Genomic DNA, 16,800 nt, shown 5'->3' with positions numbered 1-16,800 from the left:
TCAAGGGGCAAGGCGTGTACGCACGATGTTTACAATACACCAACCAAGAGATGTTCGTTGAATAACTGGAGGAAAGACAGGCTATGAGCACCACGGGGATGAGAGGAGGCAAGGTGGGGCCATCCCCGAACTTGGCATCGGCTGTAACGACAAAACTTTTTTTTTTTTTTTTTTGCGGTACGAGGGCCTCTCACTGCTGTGGCCTCTCCCCGTTGCGGAGCACAGGCTCCGGACGCGCAGGCTCAGCGGCCATGGCTCACGGGCCCAGCCGCTCCGCGGCATGTAGGATCTTCCCGGACCGGGGCACGAACCCGTGTCCCCTCCATCGGCAGGCGGACTCTCAACCACTGCGCCACCAGGGAAGCCCGACAAAACATTTTTTGATGGTGCTATTCTCTGCTGTGATTCTTCTCCATCCTTCTTCACTAGGCTCAACCCTACATATCCTTCCTGGGCACTGGGAAGCCCCGCCTGCCCTGGAACAGTGACTCAGTGCTGTGCTCTCGGAACGTGGTGCCGATGTTGCCTGCCCTGGGGATGAAGTGGGGAAGGAGGCAAGCCCTTGTCGAGCGAGGGAGAGTAGGGTATCACTCCACACTGGGGTGGGCTGATGGAGCTGGAAAAGTTTCAGGAGGCCACTCAGAAGGCCTGCCCTTGGGCAGCAGGCTGGGCAGGAGTGGGCCAGCCAGAGTGAGGGTCCCTTTTCTGACAGAGGGAAGAGCCTAGGTGAAGGCCTTGGGGGAAGGGGAGCGTGGAATGTTCCAGAAGCCAAAAGAAGGCCCCCTCAGTTGGGCCAGCAGTGCTGGGCAGAGCCATAGCAGACCCTGAGGCAAACTCATCAACAGTATTTGTAAAAATCTATGCTTTTGTTCATCCCATTTTCAATTGAGAGAACTGCCAAGTTTGACAATTTCTCTCAACCAAGGGACAGTCTTAAATAAATTTTTTTTTTAATATTTATTTGGCTGTGCTGGGTCTTAGTTGCGGCATGTGGGATCTAGTTCCCTGACCACAGATAGAAGCCGGGCCCCCTGCGTTGGGAGTGCAGAATCTTAACCACTGGACCACCAGGAAAGACTCTTAAATAATTTTAAAAAAATTATTGTGCCACTGGGGAATTACTGTGCCACTGGGGAAGTCCCTTAAATAATTTTTAATTAACTTAAACTGTAAAATAATAATAAATTCGGTTTCAGTATAATCAATTTAAACTTCATATTAGAATTTTTAATATACCACCTTTCCAATTTTTAAGTAGTTTTCAACTATTTTAAGGCTCTGGGAAGAAAAATCAACCATTAGGATTTCCCTGGTGGCACGGTGGTTGAGAATCTTTCTGCCAATGCAGGGGACACGGGTTCGATCCCTGGTCCCGGAAGATCCCACATGCCACGGAGCAACTAAGCCCGTGCGCCACAACTACTGAGGCTGCGCTCTAGAGCCCACGAGCCACAACTACTGAGCCCATGTGCCACAACTACTGAAGCTCACGTGCCTAGAGCCCGTGCTCTGCAACAAGAGAAGCCACCGTAGTGAGAAGCCCGTGCACTGCAACGAAGACCCAATGCAGCCAAAAATAAATAAATAAATTTATATTAAAAAAAAAAAAATCTACCATCACAAAAAGAAAAACACGAATACATACAAACATGTCTGTAAGGTACAAGCTGTCCTTCGGCTTCAGATTCCAATATGGCTCAACAAAGTCCTGATCTTTATTTGAAATGCTGGTATTTTGTTCACTGTGGATTTTTTTTGCATTAATTTTTCTTTTTTTTTCTTTAAATATTGCATTAAAATGTTACTTATCTCAATTCCTGACTCTTTTTGGTGTCCCCTTGAATTCTGTGCCCCTGGGACACACTTGTGTGCTCACTTGTCTCACCCTAGTTCTGGCCCTGGTGGCCCCAGATAAGGTTGTGAAAAGGCTGTGGGTTCCAGAGATTTCCATCTCCAGATGTAGAGTCTAGATGGCGCCAGGCCTGGTGGTTTGCATTTTATCCTCAGTGCAATGCCAAACAGAGATTCGACCTCTCAGAACTGTCTTTGTACAAGATCACCCCTGGGAAGAAATGTCCACCAGAAGTGACATGGGCTGAGGAAAAGGGGGAGTTGGGAGGTGGAGGGCTCACCCGTGGAACCCTACAGCAGTGCAGGCTGACAGTAAGAAGTGGGTCCCAACATCTCGAAGCTTGCAGCACCCTGTTCAGTGCCCTCACTGTCTTGAGCTAAGACATCCAAATTGGCAGGGCACCTGAGGACCTCCCTGCAGCCAGCTCCTTTCTGTCCCAACAAAGGGACCAGAGGAACAGCTGGACCGACAAGGCTTGTCTGCAGCTGTGTGGCCACTGGGTGCCAGGGCGATTCCACGAAAGCTGTGATGCTCCTCGCTCTGGGGCACCCCTGCCCAGCCACACCACTGGCCTGGACACAGAACGAAGGTCACAGCTCGCAGCGGGCTGGGAAGCCATCAGCAGAACCCAGGTCCCTGACCTCCTGTAGCCTCCCAGCCTGAGTACCCTGTCACCCCAGAGTTTACAAGTCAATGTTCTACATGGAGGCCAGTCTTCCATCCTGACTGCATCTTCCGTCTGATCCAAGAGCTGTGCCCCAGGGCCCTTCAAGGACCGAGAGACATCAGGCGGGAAAGGCCCTCCTGCCCAGAGTCTGAAAACAGGACACAGTCCATCTTTGTTAAGTGTGTGGGGATAACATGGGTCCGGAGTGAAATGTTACTTTCAGTACCCAGGAGGGTTTTCTCCAACAGAAAAGAATATAAAATGAAACAAAGTGCTCAACTATGTGCAACCTTCACCCCTGAAATTCTGGAAAGAAACCATGTTCTCAGACAGCTCCAGGCTCAGGTCCAGGCAAACTGTCTGCTGAGGAACTGGTTACTAGTTCAATGGTAGTTCACGCCCAACCAGATCCGCAGCCGGCAAGCCAGAGCTGGATGGGGTCAGGTCGCAGGGAGAGACGATTAACCCGGACACGGAGCTCTTCCGAAGCCAGGGTGGGGAGGGATGGGGGTCTTTAGGACACAGCTTTTCTTAGGAAGCAGCTGAATGCTGTAGAGGCAGGGCTGGGGTGGGGGATGAGATCTGTTTCCACGTGAGAAGTGGCAAGGACTTACTCCCGAAACCAAGGCGATAACGCCTATCACAGCAGCACAAGGTCGCTGGCAAGTCGAGCTCGCCTTTTTACAAACTTGCAGAGCTAGAAGGCTACTGCAGGTCTGCCTCCTGATCTGGAGGGTGGTGAGAGAACTACCTTCCCTTCTGAGTTTGAAACAACTCTTGCCCTTTGGCTCAGCTGATCTGTACACTGTTTGATTTCCCTTATCTAAAAAGACTTATATGATGACAATATTCCCTTTTCATGGCCCCATATACTTCCAAAACGTACTGGAGGTGGCTTCTGATAAAGGACTCATCTATAACAGAACGCTTAAAGATAAAAGTGTAAATAACAGGTAGTGGGAGGGGATGATACATATAAGGGAGACGAAGATTAGAGACAGTTGCTGTTTCATGTTTTGCTTCGTGTTTCCTGGCATCCAAGGGGGAAAAAACAGCGAAACACAATGTATCAGATAGCAAACATTACCTGATGGAGGGAAGCAAACCGATTTATCAAGAGAGACTGCTTCTTCAGATGCAAACCATTCTATATAGAATGAATAAACAACAAAGTCCTACTGTGTAGCACAGGGAACTATATTCAATACCCATAATGGGAAAGAATATGAAAAAGAATGTATATATAAGAATGTATATATACGTATAACTGAATCACTTTGTTGTACAGCAGAAATGAACACAACATTGTAAAACAACTCTACTTCAATAAAGGAATTTTAAAAGAGAGAGAGACTGCTTATCTACCGGCCCCAAACTGAAAGGAATTTATCAGTAAGTCCTTAGGTAAGGAACAAATATAATCAACTAAGAAGCATGGGCTTATTTTTATAACTAGGACACTGGTTTTGCATGTCTAGTGTGGTTAGGAGACAGGGCTTGGAAGTTCAGAGAAGTGGAGGGTTGGCAGGTCAGCCGGGACACTGACCTGACAGTGGACCTGGTCTGAGTAAAGTGAGATGGTGCTACACCAACCACTAACTGAGAGGACAGATGCCCAGGGCGGCTGACATTTACCTTTAAGTGACCAATCATGAACTTGTGGGCTATGTGGTTCCACGTGGACTTCTTGTAAACAGAGAGGTGGCCGTAATCGTGTTGCAGCCATCCAGCTTGGGCCTGGGGAGAGAGGGCCACGGATGCTTTCCCAGCGTTGGCACCCAGGCACCAGGCCTCTGCCAGCTGGGGGAGTCAGGGGGCAGGGGCTTCGAGTGACAGGTGAGAGTGTCACGCCTCACCTGAGAGGTAGCGAGGACGAAGGCCGTAATGACGGTTGGAATCCAGCCGTTGCCAAAGTAAAAGATGGTGAACCAGGCGATGCTCTCCATGACGATGATGTGGGCCAGGTAGAGGAGGAAGAACAGGTGGCTGCTCTTGAAGAGGTTCATGTCCTCAGCCGTCTTCCTCAGGGCCCGGAAGTCCTCAGTGATCTGGGACTGTTGAGCCAGAGTACCGGGAAGGAGTCAGCCTCCCAGCTGCTCCAGAGGGGACCAGTCGACACACCTGAGCTCCACAGGAGTCCGGCCGCCGTTCACTGCAACAGCTGCTGTCACCGCACACCTGCCTGAGCCTGGCACAGCCCTGGCGCTATGTGTCTGTCCACAGCCAGTTCAGTGGCAGAGAAAGGACTTAACTCAAAAGCTTGCATTTTGAGCATTACTCAAAATAGGCAAAAGGTGGAAACAACCCAAATTCCATTGATGGATGAATGACTAAACAAAATGTGGTCCGTACGTACGGTGGAATATACAGCCTTCAAAAGGAAGAAAATTCTGACACTTGCTACTAATGAACGAACCCTGAAGACATTAAGCTGAGTGAGATTAAGCCAGACACGAAAAGACAAATACTTATGAGTCCTCTTATATGAGGCACCTAGACTAGGCAAACTCCTCAATGGAAAGAAAAGTGTTTACCAGGGGCTGGGGGGAGGGACAGATGGGTGGTTAATGTGTAATGGGGGCAGAATGTCAGTTTGGGGAGATGAAAGCTCTAGAGATGGGTGGTGGTGACGGCTGCATAACAGCGGGAATGCGCTCAAAGCCCCTTAACTGTGCGCTTACATTTGGTTAAAATGGGGAATTCCCTGGTAGCCTAGCGCTTAGGGTTCTGCACTTTCATGGCGGAGGGCCTGGATTCAGTCGCTGGCTGGAAAACTCAGATCCCCGCGAGCTGCCCAGTGTGGCCAAAAAAAAAAAAAAAAAAAAAAAAAAAAAAAGTTAAAATGGTGAATTTTATGTTGTATCTATTTTACAACAATTTTTTAAAATACAAGGTTTATAGCAAATGTTTTCTTTCCTTTTTTTAAAAAAAAACATTTATTTATTTATTTGGCCACATGCGGGATCTCCGCTGCGGCACGCGGGATCTAGTTCCCTGACCAGGGATTGAACCCAGGCCCGCTGCATTGGGTGTGTGGAGTCTTAACCACTGCGCCACCAGAGAAGTCTCACAACAATATTTTTTTTTTTAAAAAAAAGCTTATTTTTCCACTACCTGACATGCACCAGTTGTTCCAGACACTCTATCAGGCAGGAGAGGGCTGGGTGGGCACTGGGCATGTGGGGTCAGGGAGATAGAGGCAGAGTCAAGGGTGGCTCTGGGGACAGGAGGGCATCACTGAGACAAAGAGGGAAGCTAGGAGGCAGGGGCAGGGCAGGAGGGGGAAGAAAGGCCAGATACAAGGGCAGGGGGCTGGGCAGGACGGAAAGACCCTGTGCCCAGCCTGGCACCGCTGAAGCCCCAGAGGTGGAAAGGCTGGGAATGAATTACTCCAAGGTGAGGGCCAGCCCAGGCTGGCAGCAGGAGGGGGGCTCACCAGGGCCATCGGAGGCTCTGAGTCCTCCCTGACCCTAGGTGATGAGCAGTGGCTCCCCCTGGACTGGCATAAAGGCTCCTTTGCCCCACGCCCTGCACTCTCCTTCTTGGGGCAAGACCCCCTCCCCCCACAAACCCTCCCCTTCTTCCTTGTGAGGCCCGACTCACATTCTTGCTGTGGTCCTGGCTGGGCTCCTCAGGGGCCAGCTCGCCAATCAGCAGGGGCTTCATGAACTTGCGCACGAAATCAAGGTTGCGATGGAAGGCCAGGAAGACATCCTGGGGAGCAGGGGACAGGTGGTGAGTGGGAGACCCCGACATCGGCCAGTGCCTCCGCCCCAGGCAAGACGGGGCTCGCCAGCAGAAGCTCTGTCCCACTAGGACATCAGGACACTGAACAGGGCTGCAACCATCCGACCCCAAATGCTCTCTCAGCCTCATTCCGGCAGGTCCCTAAGTGCCCAATTCCAGTGGAGGTGTCACTTCGGGCTCTGCCCTGATGAGGGGCCGCTGAACTCGCCATGGTTGTTTACAAAACCGCAGAGACGTGCGGCCTGCCGCTGGGCGAGTCACGAAAACGCGCCCCTGCAGGGCTACACGGCGCGGGCACCGGGCGGGGCACAGCCGGGAACCGATTCTCCTCCAGCTGCTCCAGCGGCGTGGGCTGCCCGGTTTCCTGCGAACTGCACCACCCACCACGTGGTGCACACGCCTATCAACAGAAAGAACAAGTCTGGAGCCTACCGCAAGCGTGCAAAATGTGCTTAGATCATGTTAAACCAGAGACAAATGCAGAATTCCGTAAAATGCATTTCTGGAGGGGTGGGGGGAGCTTTTTCATATTTTGAAAAGGTATGAAAATAATTGTGTAGATTATGAAAACTTTTTTACGTAGAACTCTAAACTGTTATGTGTTAAGGTGGTGGCATTATGCCTTGCTTTCTCTTAGTTTTTCCAAACTTTCTCTAACATTGCTGTATTGCTTTTAAAAATTTTTTTAAATTAAGATTGTGCCTTTTAATCTTTTTTTCCAATTATAAAGTAATGTGCGTAGTTTTGGCAAATTTAGAAAATGTACAGAAGAATAAAGAGGAAAATAAATACCACCCAGGGAGTGACCACCATTGCTAATATTTCAGGATTTTGTTTTCCAGTTTTTTTCTATACATGCTATGTAAATTAGATAAAACAAATACAGCATCTCCATTAGAGATGTGATGACCATAGACCGCGCCCCCCCCCACCGCATGGGATACAATATGATGTCGTTGTGATAAACAATGTTCACCTAGCATCAAACCAAGCTTCAAGGTGAAACTCACATAATATTGTACGTCAACTATATCTCAATTTAAAAACGTTTTTTAAAAACAAGTCTTGAGACTTTGCTAGGAGAGAGGAACAAGTTGCATGATACCACGAGAAACAATCAGAAAAATCAATGTAGTGGGGAAAAAGAAGTGAGGGTGCACGTGTGTGTGTGTGTGTGTGTGTGTGTGTGTGTGTGTGTGTTGGGGGAGGGGTCCTAGATTAAAAGAGACAGAAATATATATAAAAAAAGGTTATAAAAACTGCAGTGTTTGATTTGAAAGGCTCCCATTGGAGGGCGAGAAACCCAGCAGTTATCCAAGACATTTTGGTATTGAATGAGAGATTTTGGATATGGACAGGATATCTGATCATATTAAAGAATCACTATCAGGACTTCCGTGGTGGCGCAGTGGTTAAGAATCCGCCTGCCAATGCAGGGGACACGGTTCGAGCCCTGGTCCAGGAAGACCCCATATGCCACGCAGCAACTAAGCCCGTGTGCCACAGCTACTGAGTCTGTGCTCTAGAGCCCGCGAGCCACAACTGCCTAAGTCCCGCAATGAGAAGCCCGTACACCGCAACAAAGAGTAGCCCCCGCTCGCCGCAACTGGAGAAAGCCCACGCACAGCAAGGAAGACCCAATGCAGCCAAAAATAAATAAATAAATAAAATTTAAAAATAAATAATTAAGTTAGAAAAAAGAATCACTATTAATTTTCTTAAATGTAACTAAGGTATTGTGCTTATGTTAGAGAATGTCCCTATTCTTAGGAGAAGATGGTGAAGTGGCATAATGATGCAATTTATTTTCACATGATTTGGCAAAAGACAATGCATATGTGCATAAAGAGGAATATAAATGTGGCAAAATGTTGGAATTAGTGAACCTTGGTTGAGGAGATACAGGTGTTCGATTCTTTCAACATTTCTGTATGTTTGGAAATTTTCAAAATTTTTTAAAAAAGAGAAGGAATGAGGAAGATGCTGACAACTCATAAAAATGTGCTCAGGGCTTCCCTGGTGGCGCAGTGGTTAAGAATCCGCCTGCCAATGCAGGGGACACGGGTTCGAGCCCTGGTCCGGGAAGATCCCACATGCCGCGGAGCAACTAAGCCCGTGGGCCACACCTACTGAGCCTGCGCTCTAGAGCCCACGAGCCACAACTACTGAGCCCGCACGCCACAACTACTGAAGTCCACGCGCCTAGAGCCCATGCTCTACAACAAGAGAAGCCACCGCAATGAGAAGCCCGCGCACCGCAACAAAGAATAGGCCCCGCTCGCTGCAACTAGAGAAAGCCCGTGGGCAGCAACGAAGACCCAACGCAGCCAAAAATAAAATAAAGTAAAGTAAATAAATTTATTTTTGAAAATGTGCTCAGTCTCCCCTCCCCCCACCCCACCCCCCTGCCAAAGTGTCTCACAATGGTAATTGCCAGTCTTCTCCCATTCCCTGGCATCAAGCCCTTTTGCCTGGTCTTTGTTCTGTTTGTGTCTAGAACAGACTTACAAAGCAACGCTTTGTGCAGAGGAAAACTGGGCCCAGAGTCTTTTAAAAATGTCTGCGCCCCCCTCACTGAACAGAAAGGGATGGTAGCAGAGGATCACAGCAAGTGTATCTTCAGAGGAGAGATGGGCTGCTATTCCAGGGGTCCCGAGCAGGCAGCGAGGAGCCGGGGGTCCACTCTGGGCCAGCTGCCACCCAGCCCCCCAGCCTCCGTCTCCTCTGCAAGGGAGGACCCTCCCAGCTCCAGTGTTCAAAGGCCCTGGGAAAGGGCCTACCAGGAGCTTCCAAAGTCAGGGCTCAGGCATTGGTGGTAGGGCAGTGAGCACAGCTGCCTTCCAAAGTCAGAGCCGTAAAAGGCCCTTTCCTTGGCCACCTCACATGACACCACGGCCTTTGAGAAACGAAGGGGACGTTCTTGGGAAGGCAGTTTCCTGAGGAACGACGGCTGATAATAAATAACGAAACAATCTCTACTCTTCACTGGGAGACAGACAGCCTGCAAGTGCATCACCGCTCCTCCGGCGCCCGCTGCCCCCCACCAGGTCCAGGTCCCACCTCCAAGCCTCTGCCTGGGCTGAGGAACCTGGTGAAGCAGACTCCTGTCCTGACTGAGGCCATCCCTGGGTCAGTTCCAGAGAGCTCTTGGGTGGCATCAGCTCCCTGAGGCCAAGGGAGAGGAGGGCCACGTGCCAGGTGGGGAGCCAGGAGAGTTGTCTCTGTTACCTCCCTGATGCCTCAAAGTCCCACTTTACAGTTGAAAGCACTGGAGCCCAGGAAGCTGACACCCAAGTGGCAGAGTCAGGGTCAAATCCAGGTTCACCCGATCCAGGGACCGCAACCCCACAAGCCTCACGCAGGTTTAGAAAGCCGAGCGCTGTTCAATTATCTCATTTTCCACGGCAGATCCAGCAGCTTTCCGAGCAGACCTGGTAGAAACCACGCTTGAACCCACCAAGGTGGTTTCTACACCGGGGCCTCTGGCTCTTCCTTCTGCCTGGAGCCCTGCTCCCTCAGCGTCCCGGGGCTGGCTCGTCCCAACCTACCACCCTGTCTGAAAGAGCCACCCTCCAGCCTCACGCTTTCTGGGACATCACCCTGTTTTAACAGTTATCAAAACCACAAGCTCTATTATGTGCTCACTTCATTATTGCCCGTTTCCCCAACTAGAATATAAGCTCTACTAAAGGGCCAAGCCTGTCTCGTTTGTTGCAATAACCCCAGTGTCAACAACGATGCCTAAGAGAGGCTCACAGGACCCCACAGCTGTGCACTCTCTCAGCCCAGGAAATTTTCCACTCTTCGGTCATTTTGCCCAACCCCGCTTGTGCTTCGGCAACATCTTCACCTGCTCAGTGGCTGAGATTACACAGGTCGGCCACTGAGCCACGGGCTTTGTGTACGTAACCCACGAATCTTTACCAAACTCTGTGAGGCAGGTCCTATGTTAGAGGTGAGAAAGGAGGCTGAAGGAGGTGAAACCACTTGCCCACAGGTCACACTCCAGGTGCGCCTAACTCTAGACTTTTCTGCTGTTCATACAAAGGCCTCGATCAAAATGAGCTTCCCCCTCCCGAGAGTTGATCACTTTTTGTGTCTCCCCCTTGCAAGTGTCACAGATGGGCCTCACAAACTTACAGCGAGCTCCCAAAAGTTAAAGTGTCTGTGGCACAAGGCAGGACACGGCCAATCCAAACGCTGACTTTGGAACAAGTATTGGAAGCAGGCTCTATCCTCGTCCGACAGGGAGATAGATTGGAGGCAAAGACATTCCAGGAAGAAGGCCGGGGACACAAGTAAAGGGGAGGGAGTGGCCAACAGTTCCAGCGGGGGGCAGATCCACCCCCAGGAGGGTAGGTGTGCCTGTTGGGTGCTGGGGAGGTCAGGCTGAGGATGGAGGGACAGAACACCCAAATTCTCAAATGCAAGACCTTCACCAGTTCCTGCTTCTGCCATCGCCCGGCTCCCATGCCAGCCCCTTCTGCATGAAGACATCCTCCCTGCCTGGCTCCCAGGCGCTGAACAGAACTCACAGCTCCTCCCGCACTGAGCATCAGGCATCACGTCTCGTTTCTGGCTGTGTCCACCTTCTCTGCAGAGCAAGGCGAGTCTCTAAATCCAGCTTCGCACATCTGGGCACACGGCCAGGGACTGGGGAAGCGCAGGAGAAGCAAGCTCAGGGCAGACAGTGTTGCCGGCAGCAGCCCTGGGAACCAAGACTGTGGGGCACGGGGTTAGGGAGGCAGAAGCAGAGGAGGGACCCTACGTTCTCAGCTGGAAATAGGGATGCTAGCTTCCTTTCCATGGCAGAGAGATGTGGGCAGGATGTCCCCTCCAAGGGAAAGAAGCGATGGCGGGGGGTGGGGGGGTGGGGGGCGGGGTAGTGCTCTGTGGCCGAAGGGCCCTTGGCGAGAGCGTCCCTGCCGATGCCACGCACAGGCAGCCTGGGCATGAAGGGATTACGGCAAAGGAAACACAAAGGAAACACACCTCGATAAGCTGCCAAAGATACCAGGGATGCTGGGCTCGGTAAGGGGTCTAATGGGGGCTGCAAGAAGTCGACTGCTCCTACCAAGATCTAGCTGAGGGGCTGGGGCTGCCCTCCAGGCACAATCACAGGAGGGATTTCAGGTAAACGCCTTTAACCTTTGGCGAAAAGGAGGTCACCAAGGTTCCTCTGCTTCACCCTTGTTCTTTTCCTGTTTACTGAACCCCCTACTGTGCGTGCTGGGAACATGCACACGTGTGCTCAGGAGGCTAAGGGTTCCACGGTACTGTCCCCTCACACCTGCAGAGAGAATGATCTCATCTACAGCCAATTTGAGCCTGATAATAACCTTCCCATTTCCTAGACCTGGAAAGTGAAGTTCAGGGTTAAGTGCCCTGCCTAGAATTCCTGAAGCTGGGACTCGAACCCAGGTCCTCTGCCTCTCAATACCTCGACCCTCCTGCCCTAAGGAGGCCAGAGATTCATTCCATTTTCAACCTGTTGCCTTTTCCCAAGAACGGCATAGGAGCAAGTTCAAAGACGGAATGAATCCTGATCTCTTCCCGCCCTCCCTGGGCTCCAAGAGGAGACTGCCGCAGACAGGGCAAAAAAAGTCACCGAGACGAGGGGGGCAGAGGTGGGGAAGCTGGTGCCTAGAGGCAGAGGGTCCAGATTCAAGTCCCAGTTTGAAAGGAGAGAAGCAAATCCAACAGATGCACTCACTATCTGTGAGTTATTCATCTTTGTGCCCAGGGCCAGCTCGGAACCACAGAGACACTGGAATAAATGTGTGATGAGTCTTCGTTAGAGATGAAAAGTTCTGGGGAACTTTTATAACACTGTATATAACTGAATCGCTTTGCTATACACTTGAAACTAACACAACATTGTAAATTAACTATACTTCAATTGAAAAACAGAAAAAAAAAGTTCTGCAGTGGTGGGACTCTGCCCTGAAACAGGAGAGACACCCCTGGGACCCAGGCGAGGGCTCCCTTTGCTCACAGCAAGGCAAAGACCAGGGGAGTGCCAGACGACCAGAGGGGAAGAAACCCAAGGTGTAAATAGGAAGGAAGGAGGAGAGGAGGAAGGGAAGGGAAGGGGGGCTGGGAGGTCTCTGTGTTGGTAGATCCTGAGTTGAGGTCTGACTGCTGAGAACACAGCAAGGTGTTTAAACCCAAGGGAGCTACTCCCTACAGGGCTGATCGAAGCACTAAATGAGGTGATCCGTACAAATGTGCTTTGTGAGCTGTAAAAATTTAGTTTCCTTTTTCATTCTTGCAAAGAGAAGGACCACATGACGATTGGCCTTACCCTTCACTAAGCCACCCTTCTGGGGAGGAGGCCGTCCTGACTTCTGAGGTCTTCTCTTCTTCAGTAACAGGAAAATCCCCTATTGAGGCCCCAGATTACCGGGCTTCCTTGACTGTCAGCCTCTGGTGAGGGTACTACTGCATCAAGATTGGCTCATAACAGTGCCTTCAAGTGCTCCCTGGAATCTAACCTCTATCTGCAGGTCAGTCCTTCCCAAACTTCACATGACCGTAGATACTCACTCCCCCAGATCTGAAGAAGCCCATATGCCCCAAGGGCAAAACCATCTGCTCAACAGCCCAAAAACAAAGAGACAGAGTCTCTCCATTCCTGGCCTGTTCCTGCCCCTCTCAAGTCCCCTGCCCAGAGACCCCAGACTTCCTGTGGCCTTTTTCCAACCTGGTCCCAGAAAATAGAGAAAGAGGGAGAGGGAGAGAGAGAGAGAGAGAGAGAAAATACCCAGTTGCTCAGTCCACCATTATTCAACTAGATTAGTGCATTTCATGCCCCCAAAGTTTTATCTCGGAAGGCAGTAAGCTCTGGGCATAGGGATTGTCTTTATATCTTGCTACACCAAATAGAGCTGGCATGGATTGAAAATTTTTTCCTCCAAATTCCTCTTTGTTTACTTTACATTCTAGCTGTTACATAATCCTCACTCTTACGCTCACTTAATCTGATAATGTAATACAGAAGAACCTTTTGCATTCTATTACAAGTTAATCACTAAAGGGATGTTGTCTATAAGCTTAAATTATACATAATGGCCTATCTCTGGGAACCCTGCTTCTCAGGTAGTGAACATTAAGCTACAGTACCTTTGTTGAGCTCACAGGAAACATCCTGACCAGGCCCACCTATGACTACAGGGAGGAAGAAATTAACACATACATCCCCTCCAGAGGCTGATGGGAACCAGGAAATGTTTGACTTTACACCCTCCCCTTTTAGTATAAAAAGAGCCTGAATTCTAAGTCAGGCAAGATGGTTCCTTGGGCACGAGCCCACCATCTTCCCAGTTTGCTGGCTTTCCGAATAAAGTCGTTATTCCTTTGCCCCAGCAACTCGTCTCTCGATTATTGGCCTGTCGTGCGATGGGCCATATGAGCTTAGACTCGGTAACAGTAAAACTCCATTGCATTTATCTAGTGCTCAGTTTATGAAATGCCTTGCCGCAAAAGAAAATATATTTATTTAACACTACGGAATAAACAGACCAATCCATTGGATTTGACTTTTCCTTCTAGGAAACACTTTGGTGAAGGCTCAACCAGGATAGGAACCTTCAGAATTCACCTATGAAAGATCTCAAACCAGGAGTCAGGTCTTTACTTGGGAATCACTCTTACCCCACCTCCTCACAGGGCTGTGGGAAGGTCCCAGTGAGAAAGTATACCGATGGTACTTGAAAATCTTATACCCACCTAAGTTACAATCGGTATCACAGCCCCAAGGGCTCAAGGCGAGTTCACAAGCAGGTAAAACGGGATCGGGCCCAAAGCTGTAGGCGCTATTTCTGACCCTCTGCTCGCCAAAGCAGCGAGCCAAGCGACAGCTTACATCATAGCTGCCTGATCTGCCCCCCAACACTTGACTCTGTCTGTCCCAATTAGATAGAAGAGGTAGGGAGATCTGGAGTTCCACCAACTGACGGCCCCATACAGCTTGCCCAGCAAAAGCCCAAACAGGTCAGCATGCCAGACGTCCAGGTGGAATGAGCTATGTCAAGCTGATCTCTCCCTAGTCACCCTTCCCAAATTCTCCATGCCACCAGAACTGCTCTGCTTCCAGCTCACTGCCACCAAGAGTGGCCCCTTCCTTCCCTCCCGGCCTCTGTTCTTCGAGCCCATGGGGTGGGGGTGGGGGGAGCAGATCCAGCTGCACCCGAAGAGTAAGCAAGGATTTGGGGCTGGGGGGTAGGGGGCGTGGTGGGGTGCTGTGTCATCGCAGAGCTGCAGGTTTGGTGCGCAAAGGTGAGGGTAAGATGTACAGCCCCGGCTCCAGGAAGATCCCAGAGTCCCACTACCTTTCCGAGGGCAAGATGAGGGAGGGCATTCCTGGCCGGATTTGGGAACAGGGGACCATTGAGTTGAAGTCCCAGAGTAACCTCGAATGCAGCTGGACCTGTTGCCAAGCTAGCCTAGTGCTGCTAAATCGTCCCGTCTCAAGGCCCCTCTCCACCTGGGCTTTGCAAACTCCAGCCCTTTTTCTTTCCACCGATTCCCACCCGGGGCCCCCAAGAAGGCCGGCCCTTGCCGGGGGGGGGGGGCGGGGGGAGGGGGTCCTGGTAGTCTCTGAGAGCGTGGGAACAGGAGCTACCAGGCGGTGTCTCCGCGGCAGCCATTGCGGACCTTCTGAGACCGGAATTCCAGCAGGAGCGAGCCCTGGCCGGGGACGAGCTTTCCTTCCCCGCCCCCTAGTCTGGCTGGCGAGTGGGGGACGCGCGCGGAGTCCCACACCTGGCTCCTCTCCCGCTCCTCTCCGCGGGGCCCAGGGGCGGCCATCTTCCACGCTGGGGGCGTCAAGGCTCCAGGGCCCCGGCGCCCTCTCTGGGGAGTCCCAGGCTCCGGCTGAACTCTGAGGAAGGAACGGACGCAAGGATCCCAGTGCGCGCGGTAGATCCTGCATGGTTCTCCACCGCTCGAATCTGCCTCTTGGGCTCCAAAATCCGACCCCCACAGCACGTTGGCCCAGCTGTCCCAGAGGACGAGGATTCGGGGCGGGGGATGAGCGCAGTAGACTCTTTCCTTCCCTCCAGGACGCCCCAAGCTCCACTCAGCGCTGGAGGTCTTGTTTGGCGCCCTGGGACCCATGACTCCTGATTCCCTCCTGCAGCAGAGAAAGGTGGCGGGAGAGGCCCCAGACCCTTACCGTAGCATCTTCCCCTGCGTAGTGCCCGATGACCCGGTGGCCCCCCGGGTGCCGGTGTGACCATTCGGTGATGTTGTAGACCTTGCGGTCGATGACGAGCCACTGGTCCGTGCGCAGGTTGTGCTTCTGAATCTCCTCCCAGCGGAAGGTAGGCATCGGCGCCTCGCGCTCGGTGGCCCCCTCGCCCTGGTTCCCCCCCTTCCCCATGCTGCCTGCCGACAGGGTTGCCCCGTGCACTGCGGTGTGTGCGGCCCGGGGCCTCCTCGCTTTCGGCTTTTGTCTTCTCCTACTCCTCCCCCCACCGCGCCCCCTCCCCCAGCCGCCTCGCCTTCGCTCCGGAGTATCCTTGCCTTCCCTCCAGGCTTCCCAGTGCCCCCAAGCGGTCCCCTCCTTCCGCCCCTCCCTCCGCCCGCTAGCCCGCAGTGGACTTTTGCCTCCTGTAAAAACTCCTCGGTAGCTCAGGGCCTCGAAGCCTCCTCTTCCCGCCCCGCTGGCTCCCCCCGTCCGGGGCTTCGCATCCTCCCGCGTTCCCCTCCGCCTGGGTTTCCACAGTGATCAGCAGAGCGCCTGCACCAATCCGGGCGCGTCGCCCCGCCTGCCATTGGCCCAGGAGGATCTTTCGAAGGCCAGCGGGCTGGAACAGCGGTCCCCGGCTCCCCCGCCTGCCCCCCCACGCGGAGTCGAGAGGGGCCTGGAGGTCGGTTACGTGTCCGAACTCCTCCCTCCCCCGCTCGAGCTGGGGGGTTGGAGGGGGGGACCCAAGGATATCCCAGGGTAGCTTGGCGGGCGAGCTGGGGCGGCGGCTGAGTTCCGCGCTTTCCGGGAGCTTACGCGCACACCCACGGCCCGCGCTCCCGGGTTTGCACCTGATGCCGGCACGTAGAGGACCCAGCCGCTCCGCGCGCTCTGCGGTGGGGACCGGCCCAGGGCCCGGCTGGCGGGCGCGCAGACGGCGCCGAGCCGCCGGGCTGGCGAGTTCCACTCTGGGACTGGCCTGGTTAGGTGACGCCCTCCCCTAACCCGCTGGAATCCGGACTCCAGTATATCCACATTGTCCGTGCTATCCACAGTGGCGCCCTTCTGCAGCCTCCCTGGGGGAAGAAGCCGGCCTCCGGCTGGCCCAAGGCCTGTAATCAGTGGATCTTAGAAAAGAATTGTGGAACCTCTGATGTACTTTCCTGTGTTAGGCGCCATGGTGGAGGGAAGCGGGGGTGGGGGTGGGGGTGGGCATGGGAGTGGGGACTCCAGGACTTGGTTCTTGCTCTGAACTCAGGTATCTCACAGCCGATTTGGGAGAGGTACCATGGAAACAATACAGGACCTCATAGAATTAATTGTTCAGTGATGTTATAAATAACA

The 16,800-nt window shown here is 52.4% G+C and overlaps 1 protein-coding gene across 2 annotated transcripts in view; it reads right to left on the bottom strand.

Moving 5' to 3' along the window:
• FADS2 (fatty acid desaturase 2) overlaps positions 1-16,017 on the bottom strand; it is a 35,361-nt gene extending 19,344 nt beyond the window's left edge. The window contains exons 1-5 of one of the 2 annotated variants that reach the window (XM_032640289.1): positions 15,442-15,566; positions 15,030-15,147; positions 6,123-6,233; positions 4,376-4,573; positions 4,155-4,256 (exon numbers count right to left, since the gene is read on the bottom strand). In XM_032640289.1, the coding sequence (XP_032496180.1) occupies positions 4,155-4,256; positions 4,376-4,573; positions 6,123-6,233; positions 15,030-15,147; positions 15,442-15,449 (537 nt within the window). In that variant the 5' untranslated portion in view covers positions 15,450-15,566. Of the gene's footprint in view, positions 1-4,154; positions 4,257-4,375; positions 4,574-6,122; positions 6,234-15,029; positions 15,148-15,441 lie in introns of both variants that reach the window. The other variant, XM_032640288.1, reaches the window with a different exon arrangement.
• Between the last annotated feature and the right edge of the window lie 783 nt (positions 16,018-16,800).

The sequence above is a fragment of the Phocoena sinus genome, chromosome 8 (assembly GCF_008692025.1).
Source record: "Phocoena sinus isolate mPhoSin1 chromosome 8, mPhoSin1.pri, whole genome shotgun sequence".
Taxonomy (NCBI): Eukaryota; Metazoa; Chordata; class Mammalia; order Artiodactyla; family Phocoenidae; genus Phocoena; species Phocoena sinus.
This window is presented reverse-complemented; position numbering and strand designations above follow the sequence as displayed.